Consider the following 25,258-nt stretch of genomic DNA (forward strand, 5'->3'; position numbering starts at 1 on the left):
ATTGTAACAGATGCTATTGATTGATTGATTGATTGATAGATTGATATTCTATTCTGTTCTATTATATTATATTATATTCATGAAATAATATTAGTCTGTTACTTCTTTAGGGGATATGTGAGTCAAAACAAATGATACATGCAGTTTTGTCAATTTTATGAGCTGAAATTCATCACCAATATGTTGGGTTTCGGAGGACAGGAAATGTTTCCGTCCTTTGGATGTAACAGGAATGTCAAGATAATCAGGCAAAGTCAGGTACTAAATCACTCATTATGATGTGCATGCATGACATCCTGCATTAGCATAAAAAATCATGGCGCTGAACTGCCCTTGAGGTGAATGCAGGGGGAAGCATGTGCACGTCTGCATGTCAGAATTATGGGAACAAACCCACGTGGAGGCAACACACCCCAATCATTCCCTCATCTTCAATGTCATTAGGAAACCGTTGAGCTGTTACAAAATGGTAAAATTATAATGCCACTAAATCAAGCTCTCGAAACAATGTTTGTGTTGGATCTGATGCCGTCCATCTGGTTTCATTAAAATGAAAATGAGACAGACCATTAATCTTTTTGTCAAGACGCTCCCACATTTAATATCAAATAGCCGCTCGCATTTGTGCAGCCATAGTCAGCCTATGATGACTTGAAGGGGTTTTATTATTTTTATTCCATGCTGGAGATGAAATAAAATAATCATGTCATCACAGAAATGTAGATGACTGTGTTTAATTTAAGGAAAAGAATAACAGCACAGTATGTCCACTTCTCTGGAGGTTAAATGTGTTTGCATAATCAACAAATCAGAGTCATGGGTGAGAAAAATCAACCATGGTCTGAGAAATCTGAAATCTTATTTATAATATTTAAAGGGATTACCATACCCGAACATTGAAATTTTGTCCTGGGATGAGAACAGGATGGTACAGTAAATTACCTTATTTAATTTTAAGTTGTTGGTGAGAAAAGGATCAGTTTTCTCCCTGTGCTGTTGCCTTCAGAGGAATGAGACGGAAGCTACAGTTTACTTGCTGCAAGGGCAACCCACACGTCTGCAGTGTGAGCTACAAAGTGTGAGCCTTGACAAGGTTTATTTTATATTAGCACACGAACATGTAAGATTACAAAAGGCGTAAGTGTAAGTGTCACATGATAAAGCGTAAGCGTCACATGATAAAACAAAGCATGATATATACAAAAGGAACATATAAGAAAATGTCGGATGGAGTGTCACAGGATGGTCAGGTTGTCCCCTGCTATCCCGAGGCGATAGAACATCAGTTAAAGCAGGTCACAGGGTTCTGCACAGGAGTGATAATAAGCGGTTACAGCATTGCTACAGTATATGAATAGTTTGAACCTAACAAAAGTTTAATCAGAACTTTGTGTAAAAATACCTTAAAAAGAGGCTTATATTTTTGGAAGAGTTAATTCAGAATGTACAATTCAGCTTTTATACTAGAAACTACTGCAAGTATGCATTATTATCCTACATGTGCACGTGAGCGAGTCCTCGTGAATACCCTGACATTGTCTCTAACACCAGTCCTCCTTTAGATGACCTTATCTGACTCAGTGTTGCAAGTGAGAAACCAGTAAATTGCTGAGCAACAATGAGTCAGCTGCTTGTTGAAGCATTGAAGTAACCCAGATGAATAGGGTATGAACTAAAATTACTCTGTTCTGTTGCATTGTGCTACACTACACACAGCTGGGATGTCACTGTGCTTATATGACACTGTGCTTATATGTGGACACAGGGAAAGGCATATCAAACATTCTCCTATTATCACGCCGTTCCATTCATGAAATTGCTAAAGCACCTCCTCTTCCAGCTTTCCTCCAACATATTTCCACTTTCTTTGCCTCCTGCCTGGCAACTCCATTCTTATCCCAAAATATGCAGTGCTCCCTCCTCTTCCTTCCTGTCTAACTCACCTCAGTCTGGCCTTTACTTCTGCCTCCAACCTAATCTGATCCCTTGTGATGTGCCTATTGCCAGTACTGTCCCTCCTCATTACTCCTAAACAGCATGTCTTCTCTGCCAGCTACAGGCCTGCCCCCCATTGTTAACCTTTCCTTTCTCTTTTTCACCTACACTTTACTCATTAAGCTCCCCTCACAGTTTCCGCCAGCCAGCCGACTCTTTAATTTTTACCACTTCCCAGGTTCTGCATATTTACCTCAACTGATGTAGTCATGTTCCACCTCTTATACTCGTTACCTCACTTCTTCACATTGCGTGCTTTCATTTGCACACCTGTTTCTTCTTTGTCCGTTGCAGCATCACATGAAATAGGGCCCACTTTGATCATGCAGCTGTTTAAATCAACATCAAAACATTTTCACAAAGTTTCCTCTGAACACCACCACTTTTGTAGTAGAGGCCTCAAAGCAACAAAATTTGGGGTTTGATTCCAGTTTTCTATGTGGAGTTTGCCTGCAACACTCTAAAGTTCCCCTAAATTTTGGTTATTATTTAATGTCTTTTGCCCGGTATTATCACTTCCTAGCACTGCTATCTACTCGACTGGGGTGGAACTTTCTTCCAATAATCACATTGATGAATATTGAATGAACCCATTTATGTGAGTTGCAGCTTTTTCTTCACTGGCAGTTGGATGTCTACCTGTCTCCACGGATGGAGTTGCCTGTGCTAATTCTTGACATTCAATTCCATCGGATTGATTCACTGATGGCAGTAATTCGATCAGTTGTGACAGCATCTGGGTTTTCCATGGCAACCGAAATCAGGTCTGTGGTCTGTTGAAATGCCTGAAATACCTAGTTACATCAAATCCATACATCAATTTACTACTGATGATCTGATTTTGATTGGCAATTTATATTCTTGACATGGATGAATTGATGAATTGATTGATGCATTGATGGAATGCATTAATTTAATTTAATTTAATAACAGCTCCACTTACTAAAATGCTCGAAAGAATAATATATTAACATTTTTCACTACAACAAAATAAATCACAGAACATAATTTTAATTTATAGTCACAGTATACACAAATGTACAAAAATGAGTGTGAGGCACATATTTTCCTCTTAATGTACCAATGTAACAAATCAGCTTTCTTCTGGAAAGTGCAATTCTTTCACATTATATTTCCACTGTTGAAGGTCACATACACTGGGACACTTTATTCTTTTTGTCCTCTTTTATTGGTCAGTTTTAACGAACAATTTCAGAAGGTCACAACTGTTTTATCTCTGTCTTTGAATATCTTTTCAGAGTTTATGATAATTATAGCTACCAACAGTCCCAAATGCCATCATCTCTACATTGTTTGTTCTTTGTTTGCAGAAACTGCATGACATTGTTGTCTCTGTCATGATGAGGAAGAAAACACAATAACCGGCCGCTGAGAGAAAATTGCCCAACGCTGAGAAAAGCCAGTCAAAATTCAGCTTTGTGATAAATAAGAATGAAAATCAGATCTCATCTGTTCACAGTGGAACATCATGCGCATCAAGTGATGGTTGAAAAGATGCTGAAGTAGAAACAATCTGCTCCAAAGAAGGTGTTAGGGTTGGGTTTTGACAGGACCCCAAAACAGGCAAGAATGCAGTGATAAAAAAAGTCCCAAAAATCTAACAAACTCAAAATGGCAGTCCTCCCGGACTGCAGTGAAGCACTCATCCAAAATCCGGGGCACAAAGAGAGCTCCAACGCAGAGCCAACACAGAAGGTTCTGCGTGTTCACAAGTCCAGCAGGACAGTGTGGTGAACTCAAACAAGCAGGGAAACCACCGAAACACTCTGACGCTGGTAGGCATGCTCTCCCTCCTTAAATAGGTGGCCTGATGGAAATTGCCGACAGGTGCGCCTGCCTGCAGCGCCAGCTGTTGCCAATATTGACTCTTCCACGCCCCCTGCAGGAAAAACCAAACACAACACGGAACCCTGGACCCCAACAGAAGGCAGCCGAGGTGAATTTCATAGAGCAACTGATTTATCCAAACAGCAACTGGACAATGAGCCTAACGATGGCCCATCCTCATTAAATCAAAAATAACTAATTAATAAACATCACTCAAGTTATGGGCTCTCTAATTCAGGTACCAGGCTGGTGACACGGAGAGCAGTGCTGTCCTACACCCGACTTTGGTAGATTCTCCCATAGTTTTATGGGAGAAAGGGGGGTCCAGAAATAATAATTAAAAGCCCCTTAGCTTTGATAATAAAAACGGTTAGAATCATTATAATAAAGTTATCTCCTATTTGCTTTTCCTTGTTATATTCTTTACTCTTGTTATATTGTATCTCATCACATTATGCTTTTATTACTTGTTAATGCTTAATGTTCGTGATGCTTAATGTGTGAGCTCACACACCTGTTCAATGTTCAAGAACAACAGGATACAGCCGCTGTAAGGAGTATCAGGATGCAACATTGATCGGAGTTGCCGATAACAGCATGGGAAGCAGGATAATTTCTCCTCTTTGTGTATGTATTTACATTGTATGGAAGGATGTGCTGTGTGTGTGAAAGCCAAGCTAATAAATCAATGAAGACATGTTCATATATTCACCATTATGGTTCACATGTTTTACTATGAATGGACCCTGCTATTCTTGTGTTCCCCCCTCCCTTTAGGCACAATTGAATTCTGTGTAACTAGGGACTTCCTAATCCTAAATCCTAATCCTAAAAAGAAGGGTGGTGAGAGGTGTGCCTCAGGACGTGTTGGAGATGTGTAACTGAGCACATCTCTCCGTCCTCCTTGCAAGTAAAATTCAACACTGTTGTCTTTGCCTCATTTGTTTCTGTTATGTTTTAGGTTATCTGAACAAAAACAAATCAAATTACAGAATGAAATAATTAAATCACAGTATTATAGACTCAAACAGAATGATAAACGTACATCTTACAGTGTATAGGATTCTAACTATACTGAAAATAAATATTAATGTTTTCCCTCTGATTTTTACACTTGTTGTCCAGTATCTGCCAAAAAGTATAATGGCAGATTTGGTGTCCCCATCAATAATTGTAGTTGACAAAATGTCCTGTTTAGTGTCCTCCTTCAATTTTGTGTTTGCGTGTGTGTGTCCTCATAGTTAAGCCCGCAGGAGTCATTGGTCTTTACATTTCCTATTTAGAAGGTTAGTGTTTAACTGTGATGACCGTTGGATGTTGTCAAATACATTTAACAGTTGCACAAAGGGCTAGTAGAAGCAGAAGATAATTGATCACTAGTCAACATGAACCGACAAATTTCCTCCAGCAGGTTTGAAACTCAATATATAATTGGAGGATTTACTAATTTAAATGCCTAAACAGCCATTTTCTTGGGCAGTGTATAGAGTTGTGGCATAAAAATGGAAAAATGACCACAAAATGTTTTAGTTTATTAGTATTCAAAATATATTGTTCTCACCCACAGGTTTTGTCATCACTGTCAGTGAATAGGCTCACTCTGACATACTTTTAACCAGAAGACCTGAGGCCTGACTAGCACTGCCCAGTTTGCAGTCTTTTATTATTATGTTTATTGTCTGCCTGACCTTCTTTGTAATCTTCCTATTATTTTCCTCTCCCCAAGGGGCAAATAAAACAAATAAATTTATATCATAATTTAATTAGGGGGTCATTATTCAATAGAATCTGTTATATAACAACTTTAGCTGCCTTGTTGAAAAACATGTCTGTACTCTTTGGCAGGTCAATCAAATCAAATCAAATCAAATCAATCTTTATTTATATAGCGTCTTTTACAATCAAAATTGTTTCAAGGCGCTTTCCAGAATTCCAGGGCCTAATCCCAGAGAAGCAACAGTGGCAAGGAAAAACTCCCCTTTAACAGGAAGAAACCTTGAGCAGGACCAGGCTCATGAGGGGGACCCTCCTGCTGATGGCCGGCTGGGTAGAGAGAGAGGAGAGGGGGGAGGACAGGTAGATGAGATGGGGGCTCATGATCACCTGACAGGCCTCTGTCACCCCACTGGGTCATGGTTTCCTCTCCTCTCCTCTCCTCTCCTCTCCTCTCCTCTCCTCTCCTCTCCTCTCCTCTCCTCCTCATCATCAAGTAGACTAGTTATGCTGATTTTTGTGTAGTTTTTCTGCTCCCCCCTGTATTCATTTACAGGTATTGCCGCCTTCGGAGCTGCATGATGACCTCCGGCCCCGCTGACTGGCCAGCGGCTTGTGTATTTTTGTATGTGTTTCTGTGCTCTGTGCCTCTCCTCTCCTCTCCTCTCCTCTCCTCTCCTCTCCTCTCCTCTCCTCTCCTCTCCTCTCCTCTCCTCTCCTCTCCATTCTATCATCTACCTGTCCTCCCTCCTCCCCTCTCTCTCTACACAGCCGGCCATCAGCAGGAGAGTCCCCTTACATGAGCCTGGTCCTGATCAAGGTTTCTTCCTGGTAAAGGGGAGTTTTTCCTTGCCACTGTTACTTATTGGGGGTTAGGCCCTGGGATTCTGGCAAGTGCCTTGAAACAATTTTGATTGTAAAAGATGCTATATAAATAAAGATTTATTTGATTTGATTTGAAACAGACCCTCGCGACGCTTGTCAAACCACTTTCTCCAGAACACCTTTACAAATACCTTATCTCCCAGTTGCACTGAGGTGCTCCTCTGCTCGTCGAGTCTCTGTTGTGCCTCTTCCTGCGGTGCCAGGAAGAGGTGCCAGACCTTTGCCTGGACCTGTGGGCGTTGAAACATAGCCCGGAGGAACTGTCACCCCACGGCGAACATTGTTTTTCAGGCAGATAGCACATCGGCCAATGACATAATCAATTTCTTCAACCAGATAAGGAGCCCCAAAACCATATTGTTTAGTGATTTGCAACATGGGCCAACCCATGTGCCTCCAGGATCATCAGACCCAAAAGATCTGGGGGTGCCACGATCAGGTCCTCATGATTTTTTCAGAGGCCAGAAGAATCTTTAATGGCCCCCCTATCCTGCCAAAGTTGTTTATCCAAGGGAGAAACACCATTTTGCATGACAACAACATCCTGTACTGTAACTTTTTCCTCTAAATCTATCTCATGAGTGACCAAAAAGACCTTGCCAGGCTTGTTTGCTCCCGTAACTGCTTTTGCTGCATCATCGGCAGCTTGATTTCCTCGTGTAATCCTAAACTGGTCGGTTTTGTGTGCTGCACATTTAGCAATAGCTATTTCTTTTGGTTTCATCATGGCTTGTAGAAGTTTCATGATCTGAGCATGATGCTGAATGGGAGAACCGTCTGTCTTCTTGAAACCTCTACTCTTCCACACTGCCCCAAACAGATGACACACATTGTGTGCACATGCCGAGTCGGTGTAGATGGTCACTTTCTTTCCCTCTGCCAAAAGACAAGCTTCTGTTAGCCCCACAAGTTCTGCAAGCTGTGCAGAGGCTGGTTGGAGTATCGTTTCGGCCTTTACAACAACAAAATTAGAGCCTTGAGGTTCCACGATTGCATGACCAGCACTCAAACTTTTGCCAAGCCAATAACAAGAGCCCTCTGTCCAATATTCAACCTCTGAGTTTTGCAGTGGCAACGCCTGCAGATCAGATCTAAGTTTTGAATATTTCTCTGCCTCCTGAACACAGTCATGTGGTTCTCCATCCTCAGGGGTTGGCAGATTTTCAGACGGATTAGCAGTCGCCCACCTAACCAGGGTGACATCTTCCTGCTCCAACAATCTGTGATAGTCTCTCAGTCTGGGCATTGTCGACGTGTATTTACCATAATTCAACAGGTTTCGCAAACTATGATGACAAAGAATAGTCACAGGGTAACCCATCGTGACAGATGATGCCTTTTCATGCATCAGATAGGTCCCCACCAGTGCTCGATAACAGAGCGGAAGTCCCATCTCGACCTCGGAAAAGGCAGTGGAATAGTATGCAATCGGCTCGTCCTTGTTCCCTTTGGCTGACAAAGCACCGCACATGCATGCTTGCCTCCTGTAGAAGTTTACACGTATAGTAAGAAATTTTTAGAATAGTCAGTGTTGGATTGCAATACCTCTCGTGTGTCACTGCCAATCTGCATGTTCTTTAAATGAAGACTTCAAGTAAACAAATGCCAATTTCAAAATTTATTTAGCACATAGAATCAATTCAAGATACAAATATTACAGAGCTCCGGGCCAGTTCATAACCCTACAATAACAGAGTCCATTGTCAGGGCATGAAGTCTGACAACCTAACTATCCCTTGGCCCAGTTTATATAGAAAAACATATGTAAATTATTGATGCTAATTCAGTCCAATCCAGTCCTTCTTCTTGGATGACCTCATCTTCTTCATCCAGCCTCCTTCGGTGTTGGTGCAGTCCTTCTTCTCCATTGTCTTCCCAAATGGCCCAGTCAGAGGCCATATTCCTGTCCAGGAACTTATCAATCACCAGTAAATTATGCTGTCACGTTTTACGATGAGGGTCTACCATTTCCTGTCTGCCTGGCTCCAACTGTCTAAGCAGTATTCATGTCAAGAAAGGGTCAACTGACTTGCTTATGTGTATTCCTACTAAAGATTATATACTATCCCTAACTTCTAAACTAACTGTAACATAAAACAAAAACATATAGTATAACACATGCTAATAAGATAAAAGATGCTAACAAGATAAAATAATTCTCTTCATAAGGAAGCGCCAGAGCTGGAGCCTCTTGAAGACGCTGTTTGACTATTTCAAAAGCCAACAAACCATCTGTTGTCCAAATCAGATTACCGTGTAATTGAGCATTCCCAGTATCTTTGATAATGGCTCTCAGAGGCCCTGTTAAACTGGCATAGTCATCTATCCATGCAGAGGAGTATCCTGCCATGCCAAGGAATGTCATCATCTCTCTAACTGTCCGGGGCTTTGGAGCCTTGCGAATTGCCTCCAAATGATTATCAGAAATACATCTCTGTCCCTTTGCAATCAATTGGCCTAAATAGACCACTTCCTGTTATATTATATTAATATTGTAATTTCTTTTGAGAAGCTTTGTGTCCCTTTTCTGCCAGCAATCGTAAAAATGTGACTGAGTCTTTATGACATGTATCTCTGTCTAGGGAACAAATGATGATGTCATCAACATACTGGAGTACAGTACTGCTTAGTAGGCGATTAGTTCCATCCAAATCCTCTTTCAATATTTTATTAAAAATGTGAGGACTATGTTTAAACCCTTGTGGAAGTCTCAAATATTCATAAAATTGCCCATTGTAAGTAAATCCAAACAATCCCTGACTCTCAACACTCAGTGGAACACTGAAAAAGGCTCCACAGAGGTCAACTGTAAAATGAGAAGCTTCTGGTGGGATTTGAGCAAGTATAGTATGTGGATCAGGTACGTCTGCTGGAAAGTCAACAACAAACTCATTCATTGCTCTCAAATCGTGAGCCAGGCGATATGTGTGCAAAGGCGTGTTACTCCATGGATTCTGAACAATTCTTAAAACTCCTGCTCATACCAGGCCCTCGATTTGAGGTTCAATGCCCCGAACTGCTTCCTCTTTCAGAGGATACTGGTTTTTCCAGGGAGGTACAGTTCCTGGGCGGAGATGAGCCTTCACTGGTTGGGATGACTTAACCAGTCCAATATCAGTACTGTGTTTTGACCACAGAGATTCAGGAACTTGTCTCAACATCTTTTCTTTTAAATAATCCAAATGTTACCGTCTAATCTCAAAGTTGTAGCGCTGTAAATTGTTTCATGCGTCATTCGTGCAGTCTGTGGCTGTCCCTGTCCTTGAGCTGCAATTATAATTTTGAGAACTCGTCGATCTTTACAACTGTAAACATTTTGATGTTCTTCTAATGGTTCAAAAATTACTCTGCCAGCCTCAGTCATCATTGGCTCAAGATCTTGTGGGTGATAACCATCCATCACTCACAATGTTATGTGTGGGACACTGCTGGGAACTTCAAATTCCCTGTCCAAATATTCATTTTCATCAACTCTCTTCGCCACACCTTGTGGCCCCAAAATGATGGAAGATGCGCTCAGCGAGACCTGCTTTGGTTGAGCAGCTTGCCATTTCTCAAGATCCAAATGAGTAGTGTTTTTAAAATATTTAAGTGTACAATGCAGGGGACACTCGGGTAGTGTCGTCTCAGGCATATTCGTCTCAATGAATTCTTTCCATGTTTCAATTGGTTGCAACAGACTGGAACTAAGATTTCCAATCCAAAACACAATTGGGTTAGCATTAGTGTCTGTTGTCACAAACAGTTGTTGAACTTCGTTCGGCATGTCAATTTGGCATCCGTCTGGTGTGCATTACACAATGCGTCTCTCCCCAAAAGTGCGATAGGTGTATGTTCTGACACTAATATAGGAATTACAATCTTTTGATTTTTATCTCGGAGCTCAACTGGTTTTGTAAGAGGAATCAGCTGGTTCATACCCTCAAACCCGACTGTCCGAACTAATTGACCAGACATGGGGAGATGTATAGCATCTTCAGGTCGGATACAGGTGAAAGAAGCTCCGCAGTCAACCATCGCTTCAAGTGATCGCCCATTTACTTCAACCATAATCGTTGGATCTTGTTCCGGCCCTGACACTACCAGCTAGCACCTCCCACTCGGGTTCTCTGGGCATCCCTAGAACCCGGACACAAATCCCCTTTTAGGGTTCACCGGTCCACGGGACTGGCATACCTGTCCCCTGAAATTCCCTTGAAAGCCTCTCCTGAAAGTTCCTCTGGCAAATCCTCCTGCAAATCCTCTACATTCACGCACAATATGCCCTGGTTGCCCACATTTAAAACAGTACATCAGGTTATTCGCAGGATTAGGACCAAAATTGTTTCTTGAAGGCTTGTTATTGCTAAGAGAAGCTGCTAAGAGATGATGCTGGAGCCCTTAGGCTCCTGGTTGTTCTCCATATGAGGATGTGTAGCATGAAGCCTTTCTACTACTCCCATTTTTGGTATTAACTGAAATCTATGCCTTTGGGTTTGCTATATTGCGGAGCATGGGGTCATCAGAAAAGAATGTGTTTACTTGACTGTATAAGAAGGAGCTATCAATGTAAACACTTCGGAGTTCTTCACCAACGGGACCGCGAAACCTCCCTCGGGCAAGCTGCAGCGTCCGATTGAACCAAGCTGGTGTCTGCGAAGACTCCTTCCTCATCAACACATCTCGGCTACCACCAGAAGAAAATTGGTGTCACGAACAGGATCGGTTGTGGCTGTCGTCTTCTCCATCTGCTTCCTCGGATCAACTCCCGCTCCAAGCCAGGGGTGAACATTTTTCACATATTGGGGCGCTAGTTAGTTCAGTTAAGCTTTTGGGGAGTAATTTAGACACACCGTAAAGATAATTAGTGTGGGTGTGAGGAGAGGAGAGGAGAGGAGAAGAGAAGAGAAGAGAAGAGAAGAGAAGAGAAGAGAAGAGAAGAGAAGAGAAGAGAAGAGAAGAGAAGAGAAGAGAAGAGGCACATCTCTAAAGTTCTTGAGAAGGTGGTGGTGACTCAGTTACTGGAGCACCTGCAGAGGAACAGCCTGTTTGAGATGTTTCAGTCAGGCTTTAGAGCTCATCACAGCACAGAAACATCACTTCTTAAAGTTACTAATGATCTTCTCATAGCTTCAGATCATGGACTGGTCTCTATGCTGGTTTTGCTTGACCTCAGTGCTGCTTTTGATACAGTTGATCACAGCATCCTGCTACATAGACTGGAACATGTGATTGGGAGTAAAGGGACAGCACTAGACTAGTCTAGTCCCTAGACACACATTAAATTAGTCTCTAGAAGTGCCTTTTTTCACCTGAGGAACATCTCAAAGATCAGGAAGCTACTGACGCGGCCTGATGCTGAAAAGTTCATTCATGCTTTTGTTACTTCCAGGCTGGACTATTGTAATTCTTTATTATCAGGGTGTCCAAACAACTCTTTAAGAGGCCTCCAGTTGATCCAAAATGCTGCAGCCAGAGTTCTGACAGGTATTGACAAAAGAGATCACATAACTCCTGTAATGGTGTCGCTTCATTGGCTGCCCATTAAATTTAGAATAATTTTTAAAACCCTTCTTCTGACCTACAAGGTCCTCAGAGGCCTAGCTCCATCCTACCTGGAGGAGCTAGTGATACCTTACCAGCCCAATAGACCGCTCCGCTCTCAGAATGCTGGTCTACTTGTGGTTCCCAGAGTTTCTAGGAGTAGAATTGGGGGCCGAGCATTTAGCTACCTATTGTTGTTAATTTTGTAGTTCCAGTTACTATCATAAATAGAAAAATTATCATACTTAGGGGGCCACACCCAGGTGATGCATGGGGTGATGGGCGTGGTTAGCCCTTGATTGGATGCACTGTTCAATGCGACATTTAGTGTTTGTCTGCTGGTTGCAGAATAAAGACGTCTAAACCACCTGCTCTGTCCGAGTCGTTCCTCGTCCTGCCACAGTCTAATCATTAGGTCACATTCTAGCTATGCTGTTATAGGCCAAGGCTGCCGGGGTCCGGAAACATGATCACCTGACAGGCCTCTGTGACCCCACTGGGTCATGGTTTCCTCTCCTCTCCTCTCCTTTCCTCCTTCTCATCAAGCAGACTAGTTATGATGATTCCTGTGTAGTTTTTCTGCTCCCCCCTCCCTCCCCTCTCTGTCTATTTACAGGTATTGCCGCCTTTCGGAGCTGCATGATGACCTCCGGCCCTGCTGACCCGTTGTATAGTGTATTTTTGGGTGTGTTTCTGTGCTCTGTGCCTCTCCTCTCCTCTCCTCTTCCCCCTCCTTCTCCTTCTCCTCTTCTCTCCTTCTCCCTCTCCTCTCTCTCTACCCAGCCGGCCATCAGCAGGAGGGCCCCCCTACATGAGCCTGGTCCTGCTCAAGGTTTCTTCCTGTTAAAGGGGAGTTTTTCCTTGCCACTGTTGCTTGTCTGGGGTTAGGCCCTGGGATTCTGGAAAGCGCCTTGAAACAATTTTGATTGTATAAGACGCTATATAAATAAAGATTGATTTGATTTGACAGAGCACAGAGCATAGAAACACACACAAAAATACACTAAACAACGGGTCAGCGGGGCCAGAGCTCATCATGCAGCTCCGAAAGGCGGCAATACCTGTAAATAGACAGAGAGGGGAGGGAGGGGGGAGCAGAAAAACTACACAGGAATCATCATAACTAGCCTACTTGATGAGAAGGAGGAAAGGAGAGGAGAGGAAACCATGACCCAGTGGGGTGACAGAGGCCTGTCAGGTGATCATGTTTCCGGACCCCGGCAGCCTTGGCCTATAACAGCATAGCTAAGATGTGACTTAACGATTAGACGACCCCCTAAGTATGATAATTTGTCTATCAATGATAGTAACTGGAACTACAGCATTAGTAACAATTGTTAAGTCCTTTACATTTTTGTGTTATTTATCATTATTATAAAGGTTTAAATAGGCTATTTAAACATTTAGTCATCTTTCATTCGTTTTGAAGTTGAGCATTTTAGTGTGAAAGGGGCATGGTGACTTCCGGGTTTACGGTTACTCTCAAGCCGTTAAATTTGCTTTGGAGCTATACAGGAGCACACTGCCCATTGGTAAGCTAATGTTAAGTTAGTTAATAGTATAATAGTATAATTTGTACATGTAAAAGATGATAACTGTTTGCTGTGATATTTACAGAATGTTTGTTCTAGTAAGCTAGTAAGTTTGTTCTGCTAGAAGCTGATCGCTAATTAGCGTTTACGCTAATTCGCGCTAGCGCGATAAGCTAACTTAGTTAGCATCTCAGGCTACCTTTAGCCAGCTTTCTTCTGCATGTAAAATGTTAACTTTTTACTGGTAAATACTGTCTTGTGCTGTATAATTTAGTGATTTTGATCCAGTGTAATTCATTTAGACTATATGTGCAGCTAAATGATTACTGTCTAGTGACAATTTTATATAACTTTTCATTTTGGATTAATTTCAGGTTTATGACCTGTGGTCACTGTGATTAAAATAAAAAAGAACATCATAAATAACCACGAGTTATTACTTCCGTGTGCTTCCTGTGGGCCTTTTCGGAGGGCCAAGACTCAAAAGTCCGAACAACAATAAGCTTCACTAACTTCTCTGTCTCCTCTGGTTTCATGGATAAATAAAGCTGAGTGTCATCAGCATAACAATGAAAATTTATCCCATGCTGCCGAATAATGTTCCCTAAGGGAAGCATGTACAATCTGAAGAGGATTGGTCCAAGTACAGAACCTTGAGGAACTCCATGGCTAACCCGAATGTATGAGGAGGGAACACCATGAGTTTTGGTCCGCATTACCGGCAGTAAGTTGAACTCGTTTCCAGTGAGGGCTGGTCTCTGCCAGGGCTGCCCTTTGTTACCCACTCTGTTCATAACTTTTATAGACAGAATTTCTAGGTGCAGTCATGGTGTGGAGGGGGTCCGGTTTGGCGACCTCAGGTCTCTGCTCTTTGCAGATGATGTGGTCCTGTTGGCGTCATCGGCCCGTGACCTCCAACGATCACAGGATCGGTTCGCCGCCACGTGTGAAGCAGCTGGGATGAGAATCAGCACCTCCAAATCCGAGGCCATGGTTCTCAACTGGAAAAGGTGGGGTGCCTTCTCCGGGTCAAGGAGATCCTTCCCCAAGTGGAAAAGTTCAAGTATTTCGGGGTCTTGTTCACGAGTGAGGGAAGAATGGAGTGGTCGATCTTCCTACCCTCATCTATGGTCATGAGCTTTGGGTAATGACCGAAAGAACAAGATCACGGGTACAAGCGGCCGAAATGAACTTCCTCTGTAGAGTGGCTGGGCTCTCCCTTAGAGATAGGGTGAGAATCTTTGCCATCTGGGAGGAGCTCGGAGTAGAGCCGCGGCTTCTCCGTGTTGAGAGGAGCCAGATGAGGTGGCTTGGCTTCTAGTTAGGATGCCCCCTGGACGCCTCCCTGGTGAGGTGTTCAGGGCATGTCCCTCCAGTAGGAGACCCCCGGGAAGACCCAGGATACGTTGGAGACACTATGTCTCTCGACTGGTCTGGGAACGCCTGGGGATCCCCCCGGACGAGCTGGAAGAAGTAGCTGGGGAGAGGGAAGTCTGGGCCTCTCTGCTTAGGCTGCTGACCCTGCGACCCGACCCCGGATAAGCGGTAGAGGATGGACGAATGATTTTGGTTTCATACATGAATACATTTTTGGTGTGTCTTCTACGTGTTTGGTTTTGGGTCATTTATGTTGCCTCCCTCTGAGCCAATGTTGTGACAATCTCTTGTGACATGACAATATCAGTTTAGTTTTTCAAAGGTATTTTAGGAATTTTCTTTTATTTATTCGGACATCAAGTGGTAACTTATTTTGCATTCGAACAAAATCTTTTCCTTGTTGTCTTAACAAGAATGCAGAAAACAGATGTTTTCCCTTCATAAACATGAAGGGAATATTGGGGTTAAAAAAAACTTTTGTAAAATTCAACATCTCAAGAACTAAATAAGAACCATATTTTACTAAACTCTGCTAGACATTCTTTTGCAATAAACATTTGAGATTATAAAGTTATTGTGTAGCATAGATCAAAACAGACTTATTAGTGAAATAAACGGCTGAAGCTGGGTTTTCAGATACCTTACAGACATCTACTGACAACAACCTTCTTTGTTGCTGCTATGTTATTATTGGTATGTAGACTGCACGAGTGCCATGTAAAATATAAATGCATTCAGTTTCGTGGAGTCCACAAGTGGTAAGATATTTTAACAATTTGGACAACTAGCTGGATTCCGCAAAACTGAGTTTATCCCGATTTACAGAGAAGACTGGGTGAAATGCCTGCAAGCGCTATGCGCTAGTATGTGCGTGTCGAGGGCAGACTGGGAAAAAAAAAAACGCTCAAATTTGGAACTTCCTTCGCCTGAAGCCAAGGAGACATCTTCGTGCACCCGCCCTCTGTTATCTGGTGTTCTCCCGCCCTCCTCACCACAGTGAGCACTGATCCGGGAACAGCACGGGTGGCGTTGGCAACAACAGCAGCAGGAGCAGCTAATCACTGCTGTCTATCTGTTCTTCGACGTGTTGCGTCCGAAGCGCTGTCTCCACTTGAGTATAAACTCGTCTCCCTCTATTTGATACTCGAACTGAATGACGGACAAATAGTTTTGCTCAGGAGGACACGGAAACTGCGCTCCTGCCTATCGGATTCACTTTTTTTCTCTTAAAGGATTTTTATGTTACACTTAAAACTGCGAGTTTATCTTCGGGGTTAAACATGGGACTGCAAATGTATTCGCTGCTCCTGCTGTACTATTTGATATCAAGTCTTGTGTGCGACGCCGTCGCCTTCGCAGAGGCCTCTGAGGGCATATCGGACGTGTACTGCGAGCGAATACTTAGAGCTCAGACACAAGGGACCCGGAGAGATGGCCACCATGAGTTCCGACTCAGAATGGAAGGAGACCCGGAAACCTACAGGCCTGGCAGCACTTACAGAGGTAACCATCAAGAACGTTCTAGCTCAAGCTTTTTTTTTTTAAAAAAAAGATATATATATATATATATACACATATGGCGGGCTGTTGATTTCACACCGAGGCCTTCAGAAGTGCTCCATCTAAATCAATCCAACCCCCAATATTTATTTTATGTCTATAAAACTGCCACTGCGAGCGGAAGAACTCAGATACACACTTCTGCCAACTTATTACACAGGTCGACTGCATTAAAGAGTCACAACATTTAACACTGAACTGAAGACACATGAAGGAAGGGAGGTCTTCAATCAGACACATAACCTGGCTTATGGTGTGCAAGTGCAAACAGTAATTAAAACAGTAATTAAATACATCAACAACCAGAACTCAATAAATAGAACACTAACATTGAAAGTTGCAAAAGATAACATTTACAACGAACAAAAACAGGGTTAACACCAACCTGAACCCACAGGCACACTGCCACAAAGCATGCTGGGAAATTCCCACACTGACCCTCCCCAACATGCTACATTATTTAGGAATACAGCAACATTTTAGTATAATAATCAGGATTTTTGGTGAGTAAAATGATTTGGTGATTTTACTCACCAAAAATCCTGATTATTTGTACACAAAATCCATCCTCCTTTCTTTCCTCAAGAAGATTTCAATTACTCTGTTGTGCAGATTATCCATGCGTTTCAGCTCCATCAAGAAGTCCTTTTCTATCGCCATCGAAGCTAATGCTGAAAGTCGCGCCTGCCCTGTTGTATTTCTGGCATACATTTTAATTCGCTTTAGGGCTGAGAATGTCCGTTCAACAGAAGCAGTAGACACACACACACACACATATATATATATATATATATATTGCTCTCTTTTGAAGTACAAGTAATCAATGTAATGTAATTGTAATTATTGACTAGCTTTAATGCTGGTAGCTCAGTCTGTTGGGAACTTGGCTGAGAAGTGGAGGGTTCTCTGTACAAGCCTCAGTGTAGAGAAAACATGGAAGGTGCCAAGAACACCTTCAGAGCACTGCCGAGCACTCCCTTGAGCAAGGTACCAAACCCAGAAATGCTGATATAGTGCTCTGTGATTAACTGCTGACTCATCCAGGGATATAGCCTGCCTTCTCCCATTGTGTACCTTCCCCGTGACCCCAAAAGGGATAAAGTGGTTAAGAAGATTAAAAAATGAGACTAGCATTAACCCTTGGAGTGATGCATTTCCTCAAAACTTGCAAATGGAAATTAAATCATTGTTTATCACCTACTGTGCTTATAAAAAATATTATATGATTTGGAATTGTTAAATTTAAGCAAAAACAGAAATGAATATAACCATGAAATCAATAAGATTAAAAAGCAAATGTACAACGATAAACTTTTATCTATTGCAACTTTTAACATTTCATTTAACATTTTACTTAGATTTGCCACTGGAGTTATTTATTTTATTGAGCTTTTGGGCTAAACTAGTGATACCAGATGCTTACACTCTTTATTCATGGCTAATATAGACTTGTTTTAATTTGTTTCAAATATGAATAAAATGTCAACCAGATCAACAGAGAATCAGTGACTACTTTCATTTGGTGCTGATCCTTTATATAGAGCTAAACTGCTTTAGCCAGCATATAAAGGTTAAAATATGTTCTAGCAAAAGTGAAAATGTCATATTACCATTATAATGGTCATTTATGATTTTAAAATTAGTTCCTGTAGCAGAGCTCCCTGGGGCCTGCAGGAATTGTTGTTTGATAGGACTATTTAGAGTCTGACCTACATCTGACCTACATTCACTTCCTTTGTTGTTTCTGGGAGCTTTAACATGCAAATATGAATAGAGTCATGCTCCTAGAAAATATATTAAAATCTGGCGTTTGACTCATCCTGTCATATAACATCAGTAGGTTCAGAACTAAAAAAGTAGTTTCAAGTGACCGTGATGATCATTGTCTTAAGTGGGCCGCTAGTGATGGGTACGTAGCACTGGTGTTTCTCAATTTTATTCCCTGGCGCACCTGGACTTTTTACAGTGTAGCAGGACTTCTCATGAACTCTAGATTAACCATCGTGCACTAGTACATGCTGCACATCTGCACATCTGTCGCTCACAAGGCATTCACCCGTAAGGGGGTCTCACGACTTGAGTGTGCCAACAAAAGAGAAGTAGCGGATGTTGAATGTGAACATCTACGCGAGTTGACACCAAGTTGATTTACTACTTGATATGATTGAGATGATCAGTGAATCTAGATCCAAATGGCGTGGCTCCAAAGGGCCCAAAAGAGAACCCAGGAGGACAGCCAGATCTTAACGCTTTACAAGTGAAGAGGAGCCAGCTTAGCCAGCACTTCTGCTAACACAGAGGAGTTTTCTGATTCACCTGTTGCCAGTGATGTCAACAATAACCCCATGGGACTAGAATAGCCAGACTGCTGGTCAAAGGACCAAATCAGGTATTTTTCATCACAGAATAAGTTCATCAACGTGTTCGTAAGCCCCAGAATTGTTCGCAGCTGTGTTCTTAGATTGATGAATGCCATCTGTTCGTAAGTTGAAAGCCAGGTGAGTCTAATTAACATATGATTGTAGACAGAGCAAAATGCCCAAAGCGAAATGCCCAAAGCTTGCCTCTCCACGCCTGATTTCTGACGCCGTGTTGAACAATCAAGAAAGGATGGCTAACATGCTTGATAAAATTGCCTCAACCCTGATGACTATAGCCAACACGCTTAAAGAAATCAACGAGAATGTAAAAAAAAAAAAAAAGAATGTAAAAAGAATAAAAACGTGTAAAAGCTGTGCTCTGAAACCGGTCTCTCTTATTTTTTCTTTTTGAAGTGAATCAAGACTGTTAGACTAAAATTGTGACAATAATGCATTTTATTCACAAACGGGCAATTAATCGCGCTCAAACGTGAACAGCGTGCCTGCAGTCTGGCCCCATCATTGCGTCAGGACGCACATCCTCAAGGGGTTGTGGCTCTGTGTCCAAACACATCCAGCGCCCCTTTAAAATGCCGATGGTGCGTTCAATGGTGGAGCGACTGCGCGCATGCATCTGATTGAATAAAATTTCCTGTGGAGTCTGAGGGTTGGTCAGTGGTGTCCACAACCAGGGAGCCAGGGCATATCCTCGATCCCCTAATAAAATAAATCAAGATAAAATCAAATAAAAAGACAGTTTTGGCATGGTTTCCAATTTGGTTGATTAAAGTTAAGTCATTGGCACATTTACGTAATTTTAAAATTCTCCGTGAATCACCAAAAATAGGAATTAAATAAATATGACATAATTATCATTGTAATATTGAATTGTATTGAACTCCACAAGAGAAGAAAACACAACCATGCCAACATGTCGGCACTGAAATGTGCGTAAGAGTACTCCTGAGTGTTCGTAGGATTTGTTCTTACCTACGCATAAATCCAGGATAAGAAGAAATTGGTGAATGCCACAATCTTCGTAAAATGTTCGTAAGAACGTTTTGTGAATCTGGCCCAATGTTCTGGTATGGTGCATTGCATTTTTTGGACACAAACACGCAGACAGGTGCCTTCTGTATGGAAAGGTTTTTTCGCCTTCTCCTCCCCGACATCAAGCCTCCGAAGAGGAGCCTGGAAAAATCCTGTCAACACACATAGAAGCAGCAGAGATAGAAAAGGTTTCAGAGTGTTGTGCAGGGTACAGAATTAGTTACACTAGACGTAATTTACCTTGAAGATACTAACAAACACTCCTCCGTGAACCAGCACCTTATCGTGGTGGAGGAGTTTGCGTACCCTAATGAGCCTGGGAGCTATGCTGTCCGGGGCAGTTTGCACTTGGTAGGGTCTCCCAAGGCAGATTGGTCCTAGTTGAAGGGTCAGACAAAGAATAGTTCATGGAACAGTGAAGAGAGAAACCGCGTACCTGGCCTGGAGGGTTACCGGGGCCCCACCCTGGAGCCAGGCCCGGGGCTGGGGCTTGATTGTGAGTGCCTGGCGGCCGGACCTACAGCTATGTGGACACTCCCGTCCCCAGTGGACCCACCACCCGCAGGAGGAGCATGAAGGGTCCGATACAGTGTGGTTTGGGCGGCGGACTAAGGCGGGGGCCTTGGCGGTCTGATCCTCGGTTATGGAAATTGGCCTTAGGAACATGGAACGTCACTTCTCTGGCCGGGAAAGAGCTGGAGCTTGTAGGGGAGGTTGAGCGCTACCGACTAGATACTGTATAGTCGGCCTCACCTCCACACATAGCGTTGGCTTGGGAACCCAAGTCCTTGAAGGGGGTTTGGACACTCTTCTTTGCTGGAGTTGCTCAGGGTGAGAGGCGGAGAGCTGGGGTGGGCTTTTTGCTTGCCCCTAGACTCTCTAGTTTGATGTTGGGGTTCTCGCGGTCGAGGAACGGGTTCCGTCTGTTGTTTGTGCTTATGCAACGAACAATAGTTCAGAGTACCCGCCCTTTTTGGAGGACCTAGGACAGACGCTGGATAGTGTCCCGACTGGGGACTCCATCATTCTGCTGGGAGACTTGTTGGGAGACTCGTGGGTAACAACAGCATGACCTGGAAAGGCGTGATTGGGAGGAACGGTCTGCCCGATCAGAACCAGAGTGGTGTGCAGTTATTAGACTTCTGTGCTAGTCGCAGTCTGGCCATAACTAACACCATGTTCGGCCTGGGCCGTAGGTCATTGATTTACTTCCTAGTCGTGTCAGCTGATCTGCGGTTTTGGACACTCGGGTAAAGAGAGGAGCAGAGCTGTCATCTAATCACTACCTAGGTGGGGGTGGGGGGGAGCAACCGCATGGACCTGGCAGGCCCAAACGCTTAGTGAGGGTCTGTTGGGAACGCTTGGTGGAGGAACCTGTCAGGCTGGTCTTCAACTCCCACCTCTGACAGAGCTTTGATCGTGTTCCGGCGCGGTAGGGGACATTGAGTCTGAGTGGGCCATGTTCCGCTCCACCATTGTCGAAGTGGCTGTCACGAGTTGCGGCTGCAAAGCCGCTGGTCCCCGTACCCAATGGTGGACACCAGAGGTGAGGGGAGCCGTCAGGCTGAAGAAAGAGGCCTACAGGTCATGGCTGGTCTGTGGATCTCCGAAAGCAGCTGACCGGTACAGGTTGGCTAAGCGAGCTACGGCTGAGGCGGTCGCGGAGGCAAAAACTCGTGGGAGGAGTTCGGTGAGGCTATGGAGGAAGACTTTTGGTCGGCACGGAGAAGATTCTGGCAAACTGTCCGGCGCCTTAGGGGTGGCAGATGACAACTTGCTCACACCGTGCTAGGTGTGCTTGGGGAGCTGCTGACGTCTCCTGGGGCAATTATCTGGCAGTGGAAGGAATACTTCTGGGAGCACCTCAATCCTACCAACATGTATCCACAAGGAGGAACAGAGTCGGGAGACCAGGAGGTGGACCATCCAATTTCTAGAGAGGAAGTTGCCGAGGTAGTAAAACAGCTGCCTAGCGGCGGAGCTCCGGAAGCGGATGAGATCTGCCCAGGGTATCTTAAGGCTCTGGATGTCGTAGGGCTGTCCTGCTTGACACGCCTCTGCAACATTGCGTGGGCATTGGGGGAAGTGCCCCTGGATTGGCAGACCGGGTGGTGGTCCCTATTTTTAAGAGTGGGGACCAGAGGGTGTGTTCCAACTGTAGGGGGATCACACTCCTCAGCCTCCCTGGGAAAGTCTATGCCAGGGTGCTGGAAAAGAGGATTAGATTGATATTCGAACCTCTGATCGAGGAGGGACAATGCGGGTTTCGCCCCGGTCGTGGAACCAGGATCAGCTCTTTGCCGTTGCTGGGGTGCTTGAGGGGAGTTGGGAGTTTGCCCAACCAGTCCACATGTGCTTTCTGGACTTGGAAAAGGCCTATGACCGGGTCCCCAGGAGCATCCTGTGGGGGGTGCTCCGAGAGTATGGGGTGGATGGTCCCTTGATAAGGGCCGTCCAGTCCCTGTACCGAAGGAGCAGGAGCTTGGTCCGGATAGCCGGTTGTAAGTCAGACTTGTTCACAGTGAGGGTTGGACTCCGCCAGGGCTGCCCTTTGTCACTAGTTCTGTTCATAGCTTTTATGGACAGAATTTCTAGGCACAGCCGGGGAGTGGAGGGTGTCGAGTTCAGTGGGTGGAATATCTCGTTGCTGCTTTTTGCGGATGATGTAGTTCTTCTGGGATGGTTCACGACTGAGTGTGAAACGACTGTGATGCGGATCAGCACGTCCAAGTCAGAGGCAATGGTCCTCACTCGGAAAAAGGTAGAGTGACCTTTCCGGGTCGGGGAGGAGGTCCTGCCTCAGGTGGAGGAGTTCAAATATCTCAGGATCTTGTTCGCGAGTGAGGGTAGGATGGAAAGGGAGATCGACAAGCGGATCGGAGCGGCGTCAGCAGTGATGCAGGCGCTTAACCGATCTGTCATGGTGACGATTTACCTGTCGATCTATGTCTCATTCCTCACCTATGGCCATCAACGTTGGGTGATGACTGAAAGAACGAGATCACGGATACAAGCGGCTGAAATGAGTTTCCTCCGCAGGGTGGCCGGGCTCAGCCTTAGAGATAGGCTGAGAAGCTTGGACATCCGAGAGGGGCTCGGAGTAGAACCGCTGCTCCTCCACATCGAGAGGAGTCAGTTGGGGTGGCTCGGGCATCTGGACAGGATGCCTTCTGGACACCTCCCTTTAGAGGTGTTCCGGACATGTCCCACCAAGAGGAGGCCTCGTGGCCGGCCCAGGAGTAGGTGGAGGGATTACATCTGTCGCCTGTCTTGGGAGCAGCTGGGGGTCCCCCCCGGAGGAGCTGATGGAAGTGGCTGGGGAGAGGGCTGTCTGGGCATCCCTCCTGAAGCTGCTGCCCCTGCAACCCGGATCCGTATAAGCAGGAGAAAACGAGACAAGGCGATACTAACAAACACAGGAGTATGTCATTTGAATGACTTGTCAAATGCATAGCTTGCTTCTCCAATTTTCTCCATGTATGTTCTCTAGCTAATGATAGTTAGTTCCTTTGTTCATCAGTCTGTATCAGAGGTCGGCAACCCAAAATGTTGGAAGAGCCATATTGGACCAAAAAAACAAAAACAAATCTGTCCAGAGCTGTAAAAATTATTGGCCTTATGTAAGCCTTATAATGATGGCAACACATGCTGTAAGTGTCTATATTAGCTATATGAGCCTACTTTCAAAATGATAAGTAGGCTACAAATGCATAAAGAGCATCCATGATGAAATGTTTATGTTCCCTGCAGCATCCTGGAGAGAATGACGCACCACGTGACCACTCTGCTGTACGATGGTGCTTTAAGTTTAACTTCCATTATAATGAGATTGACAATACTCACTCTGAGGACTCGAGCGCAGAGCTTTCAGGAACTAACAGTCTTTATTCAAACTCAAAACGCCTCCAAGGAGGGATGAAACAAAAAAAAAAACAACTAAACTAAAGAAATCCAGAAAAGGGGCAAAGCCAAACAAAATACACTCTCTTACGAGGATCAGACAAACAAAGGTTGTGATGGTCTCGAAGATTCTCATGGCAATGAAGGACAAGCTGGTGATTATGACAAGGGACGTGATACACTGGACCAAGGGAGACACAGAGTATAAGCACATGGGGGTAATGGGGAACAGCTGGAAACAATCAGGAATCAGGGAAGAAAATTGGACAGGTGACACATAAGGAAAGGCAAGTGGCCTGAAACGAGAGGAGAGTTAGTTTCAAAATAAAACAGGAAGTCACAAAACCAACATGGAGACGGGACAAAAAAGATTTAACCCACAGTTGTGACAGAGATGTTGAAATTAAATATTTATTATACACATTTTTACCCAATGTCATGGAAGACTTTTTCCATTTCCATTTCTGAAAAAGCTCCAGGGAGCCACTAGGACGGCGCTAAAGAGCCGCATGCGGCTCAAGAGCCGCGGGTTGCCAACCCCTGGTCTATATGATATTGAGGCATGCCGATATTCAAGTGACATGTATGGCAAGTTCAGTGAAACAAACTAATTTACCTGCCAATAAATATATTTACAGTTGTGACAAGGTGTGTTGTGTTAGTCTCTGTTGTGAAATTTTACTGAAGCTTATTTAGCAATCCAGTAGAAATTCTCCTCAGTTACCTGGGACTCATGAAGCACCTTTTTACTTGTTCTTTCCAGTTAATTTCTGATTGATCAATTACCTCTAGACAAGACTAAGCTGGATATTGAATTTGACATGATTGAAAATATTTATGTATGACATTAAGAATAAATTAAAACAAGTTTAACTGTCTCTGTATTCATGTCTCTTTGTGCTTTTGCACCAAGGACAGTTCATTTATTTTAAGAGCCAATTAAATTTGTAATTCTGGATGAGTATTTCTTAATAGTCACCATTGTGCAGTGCATGCACCTTGAGAATAGTTTTTATAGTGACTAATGAGACCTATATTCAGTATTTAACATGACAGGAATAAAACATTATTACAATACAATAAACAACAATTGAAGTGCTCTTTGAGAACACACTCTAATTGTGATAACTGTAGTTAACTACATTCAATAATTTTTTTACACATATAAAGTTTAACGTAAAATAAAAACAAAAACATATGTTGTTAGAAGAAAGTAGCATCTCTTACAGACATGCCATTCGTTGGCTTCATGTTTTCAGTGTTGGGCAAAATCGGTTAATCGTCATGTCAGTTAGAGCTTAATGAGTCTTACGCAACATGCAGCCGCTCACAGTGATGCTGTTTTTTCCCTTTCCAATCTTGGAGTTAATGCACACTTTCTTATATTTACAGTGGTTCTTATGGCAACAAGTCCAGCTTATTTCAGAGGATTCACTCTCATTGCACTGAAGGAGGGAAGAGAGGGCACTGTAGAAGATGACTATGCTGGACAGTTCCAGGTGAGCTCCTAGGATA

At 43.6% G+C, this 25,258-nt stretch overlaps 1 protein-coding gene and 1 pseudogene across 4 annotated transcripts in view; both read left to right on the forward strand.

Annotated features, from left to right (window-relative positions):
• Positions 1-15,845: 15,845 nt before the first annotated feature.
• Positions 15,846-25,258, forward strand: part of LOC101073783 (spondin-1-like) — an 87,135-nt gene continuing 77,722 nt past the window's right edge. For 3 of the 4 annotated variants that reach the window (XM_029842226.1, XM_029842229.1, XM_029842227.1), the window contains exons 1-2: positions 15,847-16,376; positions 25,136-25,242. In XM_029842226.1, coding sequence (XP_029698086.1) covers positions 16,154-16,376; positions 25,136-25,242 — 330 coding nt within the window. In that variant the 5' untranslated portion in view covers positions 15,847-16,153. Of the gene's footprint in view, positions 16,377-25,135; positions 25,243-25,258 lie in introns of all 4 variants that reach the window. The other variant, XM_029842228.1, reaches the window with a different exon arrangement.
• On the forward strand, positions 22,440-25,129 carry LOC115251108 (uncharacterized; annotated as a pseudogene).

The sequence above is a fragment of the Takifugu rubripes genome, chromosome 9 (genome assembly GCF_901000725.2).
Source record: "Takifugu rubripes chromosome 9, fTakRub1.2, whole genome shotgun sequence".
NCBI classification, from domain to species: domain Eukaryota; kingdom Metazoa; phylum Chordata; class Actinopteri; order Tetraodontiformes; family Tetraodontidae; genus Takifugu; species Takifugu rubripes.